Here is a 12,609-nt window from a genome sequence, read left to right as displayed (position 1 = left end):
TCATTGTCACAGCAACCCTGGAATGATCCAGGTTCCGCTGCAGCCCTCTGATGCTTCATCTCCCTTTGGTGACAGGATGATGACATGCTTTACTGGCACAAACATGGCGATGGCTGGAAGACTCCAGTCCCCATGGAGGAGGACCCACTGCTGGACACAGACATGCTCATGTCGGAGTTCAGTGACACCCTCTTCTCCACCCTTTCTTCACACCAGCCAGTGGCCTGGCCCAACCCGAGGGAAATAGGTAACCCAGCTGGGCCCAGACAACTGGTGCCTCTCCTGCCTGGGCACTGCAGGCTGGGCTTCGCTTCAGAGCTGCCGCCTATCGCTTATCTAGGCCAGAAAGAGAGGAGATGGGGCAGCCAACCTCTGAGGGCCACCTACATTGCGTGGGGGGTCAGGACTTCAGATCCTGCTACTCTGGGTGTCACTGAGGAACCCCTGTCAAGGCTGGCCAGACCAGGCTCAGCTTCTAGTCTTGTCGCCCTAGTGCCTAGGCCTATGCAGCAGGGCCTTGTGGGGGCCTTGTGGCTCTGACAACTCGAAGCCCTTGTGGGCATGTCTGCCTGTGGCTTCAGGCTTCAGTCAACCCCCAGGGAGGAGCCCACAGGTTTGAAGTCAGTGTGGGAGAGGCAGTGGAGGGCCTCGCAGGCGGCCGTTCTCTCCTGTTCAGCTGGGCACACCCCTGCAGTCACTCAGGATGCTGAGGTGAAAGGGTGAGCTGGGCAGCAAAACCAGATCCTACCCCAAGCCATGCGGGGTGGCCACGGGCCCCAAGAAACTCCAGGCGTTTAGAGCTGGAGCAGGGCTGACAGCGAGGGCGACCATCCGCCCTTCCTCTGGCTCTTGCAGCACACCTGGGGAATGCAGACATGATCCAGCCAGGCCTGATCCCTTTGCAGCCCAACCTGGACTTCATGGATACCTTCGAGCCTTTCCAGGGTGAGGACCGGCAGAGGGGACTCAGCGTGAAGGAGAGCGGGTAGGGTGGGTGAGATAGAGGGCTTAGAACATTTCAGAACTAAACTTTTTTGTAGTGACATGAAGGCCTGGGAAACCTCCTTGAGGTGGTGTTCTGAAGGAAGCTGGTGCTGGCTGGCTCAGATCTTGCTGGGCAACTAGCTGGGAGCTGTTCTCCTTTTCAGCAGCAGGGGGCACTGATAGCACAGTCACCTCACTGCAGGCTCCTGCAGTTGCTTCTGCCACTGTCAGAGCTACTGAAACGCAGGCAGGACCTGGGAATGTTTCCCTCTGACACCTCTCTCTACAGAAAAAAGTTACTTGAGGGGTGCCGTGAGGCCCTTGGCCAAGGCATCCCTCGGGTAGTGTGGTTTAGTCTCCTGTTGGTTTGGACCTTAATTCCAGGAAATGAGAAACAGAGAGATCTCAAAAGACCTCATGTTCTTTTTTAGACCTCTTCTCTGCCAGCCGCTGCATCTTCAGCTCTGTGTCATCTGCGCCCGCCTCAGTCTCAGCACCTGCGCCAGATGCCAACAGCCCACCTGCTCAGGTAGCAGAAGGGAGCAGCCGGGGCCGTCGTCAGACTTAGCTGCCAGAGCCAGGCTGGCAGCGTCACCCTGCGGTTGCAAGCAGTGTGCGGGGCGTTGCTAGGTCTAGCACTGAGCATCTGCATGATGTGTGAAAAATTAGACCACACCCTTCCAGAGCACTCTTAAGTCCATCAAGGTGTGGCCACGGGCTCCTGCCCGAGGCCCTGCGTGACCGTGTCAGCCAGTCAGAAGCGACAGCTGGGCCACTACAAGTTCTGCATATTTCTTTCACTTTTTGCTTAGCAGCCAACAGAAGCTGGCACTGATGCCAGAGGCGCAGAGAGGACAGGGCTCAGTTCTCTGCTCTGGGCCAGGGCTGTGCTCACTTAGTCCCTGTGACCTGGCCCCACTGCCTGCACTGGTTCAGGCAGGACTGCATCCCTGGAGCCTGAGATCCCCATCTGTGACCTTGTAGCACTTCCCACTTAGCGAGAAACTGGGCCCAGCCGCCTCTCTATAACAGCAATCTGGAGACTGGGCTCCTAGGGACGAGAAACTGGACTCCCCAGGCAGCCACCCAGCCCTGGGAGGCTGGGCCGTGCTGAGCGCAGCTCTGTCTCCCTGCTGGGTCGTGCTGCATTTTGGTCCCGCGGCCCCTTGTTCTTGGTCCTTCATTGGGCTTCGTGGCCAGAGACAGCAACCTGTGCTCTCATGCTTTCTCCCTCAGGAAAGCATCCTGCCGGCCGCTATGCTGCCCACCGTGAGCCTCCCTGACAGCCTCATCGCGCCCTCCTCGGACACCTCCCTCGAAGCCACGGCCGGCCCAGGCTGTGACCGCACCTCGCAGGCCCGGGACCCCTTCCTGCAGCCCTCAGACTTCGCTCCTTCAGAGCCACCACTGGGGGTCCCACAGCCCTTCCTGCCCGTCTTCCCCATGCCCTTGCTCCCCTCTGGCCCTGCCCAAGCCCCAGGCCCGCCCACATTACCCTCTGTGGCCCCTCCTGGCCCTGCTCTGTCGCCCCCTGGCCCTGCTACTTTCCAGCAGTTGCCAAGGTTTGGGGGGATCAGCAAGCCTCCACCTGTCATCACCCACACAGCCTCTGCCACCCTCACCCATGCTGCTGCCGCCACCACCTTCAGCCAGAGCCAGGGCCTCGTGCTCACAGGCCCCCATCCCCCGCCATCACCATCACCCTGTGCCCTCACCCTGTCACCGGTCCCCCAGCCTCCAGTTGTTGCGTCTCCCCAGACTCGCTTAACTTTTGTACACCCCAAACCTGTGTCCTTGACTGGCGGGAGGCCGAAGCAGCCCCTCAAGATAGTGCCTGCCCCCAAACCTGAGCCCGTGTCCCTGGTGCTGAAGAGCACGCACCTGGCCCCAGGTGAGTCCAGAGGGTACCTGCCAGTCTGGGGCCCCCAGGAAGCCTGTGTGCCTGCCCCAAAGGCTGTCAGATTTGTCATGGGTAATCCACACGTGAGATCCATTTTGTTTTCTGTTTGGTACCTTTTAAAACTTAATCATGACCCACAGTTTGAAAATAGGGCTCTGGTACGCCCTCTGGAGTCTCTAATGTGTCTGCTTCAAGAAGTCACAAAGCAAAGTTTCATGGCCTGGAGGCTCTTTCTCCCTGTCCCCGGGGGATGGAATAGGGCGCCCACTGACTGCCCTGGGCCCCACAGTTTTCAGCCTCGCTTCTGGCTTGGGAGCCACCTGGCCCTGCGGGCTCAGGCCTGACTTCACCTTCTCCTCGCCCTGGTATCTGCCTTCCCAGGCCAGCCACAAGCAGTGATCATGACGTCTGGCCCTCTCAAGAGAGAAGGGATGCTGGCATCTACGGTGTCCCAGCCTGGCCTGGTCATTGCACCTGCTACCATTCCCAGGGTGAGGGGGCCTAGCAGACCCGAGCTGTCCCTTTTACCCCAGGTCGGCCTGCACTTGGGTGGCCCTCCCCAGTGTGACTGGTCAGCTCTGCTGTGCATCAGCAGATGGACAACTTCTTTCCTGTGGCACCGCAGGCTCCCGGAGTCACCGAGTTCCACAGTGGCATCCTGGTGACAGACCTCGGCCACAGCACAAGTGGCCAGCCGGCCCCTGTCTCCCGGCTCTTCTCTCCGGGCATGGTGCAGGACTCGCTGGTGAAGGTGGAGCAGGCCCCACTCCGAGGGGGCAGCCCCCAGGTCCCGGCTGTAGGGCCTGGTGAGTGTCACTGCAGTCAGGGTAGGAGGGTACCAGGCCCCACGACTGCAGGACACACGGTCAGCCCGTGGCATTTCCACGTATGGCAGGATGGCTGCAGCACTGCCGTGGGCACCACAGTTAGGCACCTGGTACTCGGAAGCCACTCTTTTTTTTTTTTTTATTGTTTTGGTTTTATGAGACAGGGTCTGGCTATGTAGTCCAGGCTGGCCTCGAACTTGTGGCAGTCTCCTGTTTCAGTCTCTCCAATACTGGGATTACAGCTGTGCGCCACCCGCCTGGCTCTTGGGAAGCCATTCAACCTGTTATTCATCGAGGCATCAGAAGGGATTGAAGAGTCCTTGCGCGCAGTTGCTAGAAAGCACCAGCTGGGGGCTGTGGCACCCATGGGAACCAGCAGCCCCATCTGAGTGCGTCCCAGTGTGTGGCGTACTCTGCCGCCGGCTGCAGAGACAGGCAGGTGGCCCTGGCTTTGCCCAGTGGCACCTGCAGGAGCAGTGATCTGGTGAATGCCAACCCCAGAGAAAGGGGCTCTCCAAGAGGGCTGCGCTGGTCAGAGGCAGCCCTGGAGAACAGGGATGGTCCATTCTGGATAGATGTCCCCGAGTCAGTTCCCTGCAGGAAGCCAGGGAAAGGTCTGGGCCGCCTGGCTGGTCTCTGTGTAGCCAAGCGTGGGCTTCACAGCTGCGCCATGAGGGCTGACAGTTTGCAGAACAAGTCTGGTAGAGAGAGCTGGCGACGGGAAAGTGGGCCTCTTGAAGACACTGGCCCCACGGAGGCCACAGGGCTGCTCTGTCACAGCCTGTGTGGGTCAGAGGGCAGTGTGGTTTTAAATAAAATTGTCAGGGAGTGGGTAAAACAGAAGTGTAAGAAAGCGTATGTGTGGGACTCAAAGAACAGGTACCAGTGTGCCCAGCGCAAGGGTGGGGACTGGTGGCTCCGGATCGCTCCACTGGCCCTGGCTGCCTCCAGTGACATCTCAGGGCCTCTCTGAACCTGGGATGGCAGAGCCCAGCTGCTGCCACTGCCACATGGCTGATTGCCCGTCGTGTGTTTTGTGTCCCTTTGAGAAGGCCCTGGAATGCACTCAGAACTTAAAAACAGGCTTTGGAGTCCTACCCCCTAGTCCCCCATTGGTGAGGGCCACTAGGCCGCCTCCTACTTGCCTGTCACTTGCCTCCTCTTCTCCTCAGGTCGTGATGGCCCGAACTCAGGACAGGCCTCTCCGTGCGCCTCAGAGCAAAGCCCAAGCCCTCAGTCTCCCCAGAACAGCTGCTCAGGGAAATCCACAAACCCCAAAAATATGGCTGCGCTAAAGGTGTGCCGGGTCTCTGGGCAGGATCGGGTGGGAAGAGGAGTCAGAGAAGCTCTAGGGCACCTGTGTTATCTGGAAGGGAGAGCAGAGTTGGCCAGTGTCCCCTGCCTGGGTGGCAGCAGCCATGCAACGTCAGACTGGCCCTTGCCTGCCATCTCAGTGGATTGCCATCCTGAGCCCTCAGCCCCTGTGCCCCCACACATACCAGGGAGGAGGTGGCGGCTGTGCCCAGGCCCGAGAGGAGGCAGTGTCAGGGCTCACAGGCTTCCCACATACCTCACACGCAAGCGTTCTGCCGCTGAGCTACATCTGCAGCCCTTTTTATTTTTTGAGACAGGGTCTCAGTTGGTCAGGCTGGTCTCAAGTTTGGAATCCTCCTGCCCCCATACCTGGCTTTCTTTAAGCTCTTTAGGGTCCTCGCTGCCTCCCGCCCTCTCAGCCCACCTGCCCCACACCCCGGGGCTGGTCTGCCTACAGCTGATCAGCATCAGGCAGGGTGGTAAGCAGGCAGGAGCTTGGGGCCTGGGCCCTCTGTCCCGGTGACAGGTTGGTTCCCCAACAGAACCAGCAGCTGAAGCACATCTCAGCTGAGCAGAAGCGACGCTTCAACATCAAGATGGGCTTCAACACCCTCAACAGTCTGATTTCCAATAACTCCAAGCCGGTGAGTCACCGGAGCATGTCAGAGGGGCTGGCGGGATGCCTCCCGGGCCACGCTGAGCGGCCTGTCCCCGCAGAGCAGCCACGCTATCACACTGCAGAAGACCATGGAGTACATCACCAAGCTGCAGCAGGAGCGGAGCCAAATGCAGGAGGAGGCCAGGCGCCTACGGGAGGAGATTGAGGAGCTCAACGCCACCATCATGTGAGGCCTGTGTCCCGGAACCGTGGGCCCTCCACCCTGCTGCAGCCTCTGCGCATGCTGGTGCTGACTGCAGACAGCCAGCCCTGCCAGCTGGTGACCGGCTGCTCTGCCCTCAGCTTCCCAGTTGTTCCCTGACTCCCTGTGTCATTTCAGCTCCTGCCAGCAGCTACTTCCCGCCACAGGGGTCTCTGTCACCCCACGCCAGGTTGATCACATGAGAGACATGTTCGATGAGTACGTGAAAAGCCGGACCCTGCAGAATTGGAAGTTCTGGATTGTATCTTTGCCATTTCCTTGTCCTTCCCTCTCACAGACAGTGCCTGGGGGCAGTGGGCCTGGGGGCAGTGGGAGTGCTGCAAAGGCACTCTGCACGTGGTCGTCCTGGTCAGGATAGATGGGGGACCTTTGTCTCAGAGAGGGGCTCTGGCCAGGCGCTGTGGTGGGCTGTGGTTGCAGCTGTGTCCACAGGTCTTCCCAGGGGCTTTGCAGGAGGAGCCAGGGAGGCCAAGTGGTAGGCGGTGCAAGAGCCACAGCAGAGGAAGTGGGGTGGGCGAGGGAGTCCGATGGCCCGTCAGCCGCCGGTCCGGCCCTGCTGCACTGGGCGAGCGACCCGCACCTGTGACAGGCAGAGAGCAAGGTGCACACTGCCATAGGAGTCCAGTCCCTCCAGCACCACGGGTGCATCCTGGGCTGCAGTGCTGGGACAGCCTTCCAGGGCCAGTGCCCACATGGGTGGTGGCCTCTCAGCACAGGTTGGCCATGGCGGGCCCATGCTGGAGGTGCAGCCGCAGTGTCTGCTGGAGCAGGGCGATGGGCCCGTGTCTCGCCTGCTGTAATAGAGCAGGTGGCACATTCCTGACCCCCATGCTGAGCAGGGGTGTGGACAGTGGAGTCTGAGAAGAACCCAGGGTGTGCCAGCCCCGCCTCCTGAGGTGACTGAGCCCTGCACTGGCCGTAGGGACCTAGGCACAGCTGCAGTAGCAGGAAAGACATCTGCCTCGAGGTGGCTTCTCCTTTGGACCTGTGTGTGCCCCCGGTCTCACATAAAAAGAGGGGTGCACACCATTTGCAGACACAAGACCCTGGTCCTAGCTCCTGCCCTCTGGGTGCTGGTCCTAGCTGGAGCGCAGCACCTGCTGCTCAGGGGCCTAGGAAGGACCCTCCCACTCAGCCCCGCAGCCCAAGCCCTCGCTCCGCTCTTCCTTAACCAAGGCCTGCAGTTCAGCATCATCATCAAGCCCCTGTTCGAGTCCTTCAAGGGCATGGTGTCCACCAGCAGTCTGGAGGAGCTGCACCGCACAGCGCTGTCCTGGCTGGACCAGCACTGCTCCCTGCCTGTCCTCAGGCCGAGTAAGTCCAGCTCTGGGCTCCCTGCCATGGTGCCACCCATCTGGTCAGATGCCACCTCACCAAGCACTGGAGCTCCAAGGTCCATTCTGTTGATAGTTAACACCCTGTCCCCAAAGAGGGCTGAGTGAGGCGTGCAGACCGTGCAGCAGCAGGCCCGGGGCAGGAGCTGGGTGTGGTAGCTTGTAGGACTTGTGGAGCTGCCTCCTGGAAGTGTGAGGGGCCTGCTCTCCACTGGGGGCCTCCCACACCTGGGCTCTGGGGCTGTGCTGATGCCCACCCTCTATGTCCCGCTGGCCCCACTGACCACCCTCTGTCTTGCAGTGGTGCTGAGCACCCTCCGGCAGCTGAGCACCACCACCTCCATCCTGACGGACCCCTCCCGGCTGCCAGAGCAGGCGTCTGAGGCTGTCACCAGGGGTGGCCTGCGATCGGGGGAGTCCTAGCTGTGTGACTGGCCCGTGGCCGCAAGAGGATCAAGACCCCTCCATGCCTTCCTGCACCCAGCCTTGGGTCTCTTCTCCTTGTGGCCGTGAGCCGTTGGGATCCACACTCAGGTCTGAAGCAGGCCCGGGGCCTGCCTGCAGCAGCAGCCCTCGCGAGGACCTTGCTGTGCGCTCACAGGGCAACCTCAGCCTCCGCCCCCGCTCCCTGCAGGGAAGCACTTTGGCCCTGCTCTCCTGTGCTGCTGTGGGCGGTGGGGCCAGGCCAGGGAGGGAGCAGGTGGGATGAAGAAGCAGAGCCTGCTGCGGGCGGGGCGTCCAGGGTCCCTGTCAGTCCCGTCCTGAGACTCACAGACTTGTCCCTGTCACACCCTTGCCCACTCGGGCCCTCCCAGTGCCACTGTACACGCTCTGGCTGCCAAGGGCCTGGCTAGGTATCTTCCACCCGAGGTGAGGGCCAGGGCTTCTCTTTAGGCTGCAGCACGGTGTGCTGGAGAGGTTCTCCCCGGCTGGGGCTGCCAGGCCGCATCTCAGGCCCTGTGGCTCTTGGGCTCTGCTGCTGCCACACTGCAGCCTCCTCTGGGGACAAGTTTACCTAAGTCCTGGCTTCGGAAGGTTACATTCCGTGTTGCCACCCTCGGCCTCGTCGTCTTGTCTGTTTCATTCAGTTGGGAGCCCCAGGCCAGGGGATCAAAGATGTCACCATGCTGACAGGCAAAACCGAGGGGGCTTCCAGGCAGACAGTGAAGCCCACGCAGAGCTCGGCCCATGTGCGTATGCCACAAGGGGACACAGAAGGGGCCGGACCTGCTCGTGCTGGCCGCGTCTGCCAGTGCCTGCAGGCAGCAGGGGCCTGCTCCGCACTCAGGGAGCCCAGCCAAGGGTGCCTCCTCCATCCTGCTGCATGGCCCAGCAGCCGACCACTGCCCCACTCACTGTCCTTGCCACGCTGCACCTCCTGCCTGTGCTCAGTGTCCTGAGGGTGTCGTGTGACAAGGACCAGGCCACTCCGGAAGTTCTGGTCCAAGAGCCCCACTGGCTTCTGGAGGGCCCAGCACTGTGGAGGACAGGAAGGCAGGGTGGCATCTCTGGCCCACCAGCAGAGCCACCGTGTTGACTGTGGCCCTTCACTTCTGCCCCACAAGGGAGCAGCTTGGTGGCACCCCTCAGCCACCTCTGAAAACGTGTTTACAGGCTGAGGGGTGCCACAGGACACGGGCCTTGGGACTTCCACTGGGAAGTGGCAGTAGAGTTGATCCCTTACCCAAGGACAAACATGAAGCCCCCTTGGAGGAGGTCAAGGCCACTGTGGTCAGAGGCCCACTATGGTCAGAAGGAAAAGGAAAAACCAAATGTCACTGAGGGCCTGAGCCCAGGGCTTCCCACCCCTGTGCCTTGTGCCGTACCGATGCCGCAGTAGCTGCTGGCCGGGGCTCTCCTGATAGCTTTTTCCTGCCTTGCTGGGAGAAGCAGTTTCTTAAACTCTGTGGGATATAAAATCAGCCTGTTGCTCCTTGGCCTACCTCTCCCTTTTGCTGAATTAATGTTTGTGGTTCTGTTTTCCTCAGATATTTAAGGCTGGTAGGGTGTGTGAGATGGGTGTGTGTGTGTGTGTGTGTGTGTGTGTGTGTCCTGGCAGGATGACCTAGGTGTGTTTCTGTTTTCAAGATAACTTAGATTATTTCTCTTGGTGCTTACGGTCGCTGTGGCAGTGGGGAACCACACTGTTCCCCCCCATGCGATCATTTCTTGCCTGCCTTGACCTCTGTCCTGGCTCCTGGGTCAGCGTCCAGGGACAGTGAGTCACCGTGCCGTGGCCCTGCTCTGGACACTGAGCCATGCCATGCCTGGTCCGTTTACACTCATTGCACTCCCGTCCTTGTCCACTTGCATGCACGCATGAGAACATGGCCTGCGAAGACAGGAGCCAGGCCCGCGTGGAGCTCGCGTTTCTGTGAAATCTCGGGGGGCCATCACCGACAGCTCTTTCACTATGAGTGGGAGGCGCAGCGGTGCAGACTTGTGGCCCAGGGTTTCTTGCTGAGCTTTCTGTGAGGTGGCACCAAGAAGCAGCGCAGCCTCCGGTGTCGGCACTGATGCATGCTGGGCTCTGCGCTCGCCCCGTCTGCATCCCTAGCCACCTATGGGAGTGGCTTTGGTCGTCACTCAGAGACCACCGCCTCCTTGTCCCTGTGCTGGGGGCCTGACTCACCGTCCTAGGGCTCCACGTTGACAGCTTCTTGCTCTGAACGAGAGAGAGGTTAGCCACTTGGATTCTCAGAGAACATGGCACTGTGCCCTGGGCAGTGTCCACGCTGCTCCCTGCCCAGGACAGGAAGGCAGTGCCAGCGTGGGCCCGCCTCAGAGGCAGGCTGAGCTCCACTCAGCCACACTCCGCCTGCTCTGCCGTCTGCCGCAGGCTAGGGCGGCCTCCCCCCACTCACACCCCCTTCTTTGAGCCTCATCTGGTCCTCAAAGAGCTCCGTTCCTCAGCCAAGGCCCCCCGCCATCCCCGTGCCTTTTCTGAGATAGTCGTGCCCCTGGGAGCGTTGGCACAGATCTTGTGCTGCGTGCAGTGTTTCCTGGTGGCCTTGCTAGGCAGCGCCGGCATAGGCAGCGGCTCAGACACTGCAGAGGGGCGCGGCTGTGGCGCTCTGCCGCCTCGCAGGATTTCCCTGGATGCTCGGCACACACTAGCAAGTGTGAGGGAGCGCGGACATCGGGTCACCCCTGGGCCCTGGGGGGCAAGGACCTGTCCACCACCAATGTTCAGCTCTGCTTGTCCTGCTCGGGAAGCCCCGTGTTCCAGATAAAAGGGAGCTTCTCATGTTGAATGTCACCTTGTATGTGTGCACAGCCACAAAGCTGTGTGTGTGTTTGTGGAATTTTATTTTTTATAAAGTTTTTTTCACTTACTTAGCAAAATTCACCACCATCTCCCTGGCACACTTGGGTTTGGCAGTGGGCCTGGGCAGTTCCTGCGGGACTTGGGTGCAGCTCGGGTGTTCTCGAGCACTGCGGTCGTGGGGCTGAGGAGAGAGAGGCATGTTACACATTTCTGTCATGTGTGTCAAGGGGTGCAGCCCAGGGGAGGTGGCAGGACCCTTTCTCCAGGCGCCATCTGAGTCCCACGGCCAGGGAGGGGGAGCAGGCCGCCGTTTGTGAAGCCGCCACTGGCCCGTCTGTTCCCCTTTTCAGGTACAATTATGTGTACATGGCTATTTTTTCCTGTTGTGAGCTTTGGTTGACTATGGGCTCCTTTTGTGACACCTGGAGGTCTGAAAACCAAACAGAAGGGTTGGCTGTTACCAAGGTGCCCCAGCATGTGTCACCTAGCATGGCCCCTGTCACACTGCTTTGGGGAAGCAGGTTGCCACCAGCTGGACTCAACACTACAATGCAGTTTCAAAACTATATTTGCCTCCAAGACAATAAAACCTTATTTTCTGGAAAGTCCTGTGCTGTGTGGCCTGTCAAGTCGCGGGAAGATGGGAGGGGATAGGGTCACAGCCTGGCTGGTCCCTGCTGGCCTCAGGACCAGAACCAGCCCATGCCCAGGGCTCCAGAGGCATCCTGCAGGATGGTGTTCCGGGGAGCTGATGGCCGTGTGACGGGTGCTGCCCATGCGCCCGTGTGTCCCAGGGCTCAGTGAGCCGAGGCACGTGTGGTGGCGCCAGGTCTCCTGGCTGATGCTGACCTGGCCCTTTTTTTGGAAACAGGGTCTTGCTATGTAGTCCAGGCTGGCTTTGGACCCACTGTGTAGCCCAGGCTGGCCTGGAGCTCATGGCAGTGCTCCCCCCTCTGTCTCCTGAGCGCTGGGATCACAGGCACGTGCCACTGCACCCGGATGACCCAATCCTTAGAAATAGTGGGGAGTACCCCTTAGGGCTGGTGCTTGTCCAGATGCCAGGAAGAGCTTGGTCGTCCCTGTCTATGCAAAGCTTTCCTGTCTCCCAACACTTCCTGTGCCCTGAGCTTCCCCGCCTATCTGGCACCTGGATAGGGCAGCTGTTGAGCCCAGCCTGGGCAAGCTTTAGCCAGGATCATGGGACAGCAGCCCGCAGGAAGAAGTAGATGTGACCCAGTGAGCCCAAGCCGCAGGAGCGGGTCTGCAGGGAGGAGGGAGCAGATTTCCACAGAGCTTGGCAGCAGCCCCCCAACCCCATCACATACAAGTTAGGTGATGTCAGGAAGAATTGGAGGGGAAGGGGCCGCTGGGAGACTACTCTCAGAGCTGACCCAGCTTGGGTTCCTCTTGCAGAGGAAGAAGCAAAGTTGCTCCTGAGGTAACAAACTCTGTAACAGGCGTGTGTCATGCTCAGGACCAGTGCCAGCTGGGTTTTCTGTGTACCTCACCTGCAATGGAAAAGCCAACCCAGTGCTGTGTGGGTTTCACCTGCTCAGGGCCCTCTGCTCTTGACATGGTTTCAGGGATGCCACCATGCCTGCAGTTCGGTCACCGAAGCTCCCAGAGGCCTTTTGGGCAACTGCAAGTCACAGCAGGGAGCAGAGGGGGCCTGGGTGTAGTGATTGATCAGATTTTCTGTTTAGCTAAATAACTAGGAAACTCAGTAGTTTGAAAGGGGAAAGCAGGGTAAGATAAGAGTACTTTCCTGCCTCAGCCTAATCTCTTCATCTTGCTGACTGATTCTAGCTCCCGGGGAAGACACCAGCAGGGCAGGACCGGTGGGTTCCATTACACCTTGTAGTGGGGGTGGGGGCTGAGCCACCAGGCCCCCACTTGTCCTCCCCCAGGCTGACCTCAACCCATTCTGTCCCCAATCCCCAGGGCCATCTGTCATGGGATGGAAGCAGGTGCTGTGGGACCCTGGGAAGTAGGCAGAAGTCAGGGTGCTTGCTGGCAGGTAGTGCCTGGAACCAACAAGGCGGGCACAGTGGGCCAGGGAATGAGGGACCTTGACGACAAAGCCTGCAGGGAAGAATGTACC

General features: G+C 60.0%; 1 protein-coding gene across 3 annotated transcripts in view; it reads left to right on the top strand.

Annotated features, from left to right (window-relative positions):
• Mlxip (MLX interacting protein) overlaps positions 1–8,101 on the top strand; it is a 47,805-nt gene extending 39,704 nt beyond the window's left edge. For 2 of the 3 annotated variants that reach the window (XM_023720533.1, XM_023720534.1), the window contains exons 6-17: positions 76–247; positions 856–945; positions 1,416–1,513; positions 2,221–2,875; positions 3,266–3,375; positions 3,510–3,690; positions 4,884–5,008; positions 5,568–5,669; positions 5,743–5,870; positions 6,024–6,147; positions 7,091–7,220; positions 7,542–8,101. In XM_023720533.1, the coding sequence (XP_023576301.1) occupies positions 76–247; positions 856–945; positions 1,416–1,513; positions 2,221–2,875; positions 3,266–3,375; positions 3,510–3,690; positions 4,884–5,008; positions 5,568–5,669; positions 5,743–5,870; positions 6,024–6,147; positions 7,091–7,220; positions 7,542–7,663 (2,037 nt within the window). In that variant the 3' untranslated portion in view covers positions 7,664–8,101. Of the gene's footprint in view, positions 1–75; positions 248–855; positions 946–1,415; positions 1,514–2,220; positions 2,876–3,265; positions 3,376–3,509; positions 3,691–4,883; positions 5,009–5,567; positions 5,670–5,742; positions 5,871–6,023; positions 6,148–7,090; positions 7,221–7,541 lie in introns of those variants that run through there. The other variant, XM_023720535.1, reaches the window with a different exon arrangement.
• The last annotated feature ends 4,508 nt before the right edge of the window (positions 8,102–12,609 follow it).

This window comes from Octodon degus, unplaced genomic scaffold (assembly GCF_000260255.1).
Source record: "Octodon degus isolate 3935 unplaced genomic scaffold, OctDeg1.0 scaffold00076, whole genome shotgun sequence".
Classification (NCBI taxonomy): Eukaryota; Metazoa; Chordata; class Mammalia; order Rodentia; family Octodontidae; genus Octodon; species Octodon degus.
Note: the sequence above shows the minus strand (reverse complement) of the source record. Positions and strands in the feature narration are given on the sequence as shown.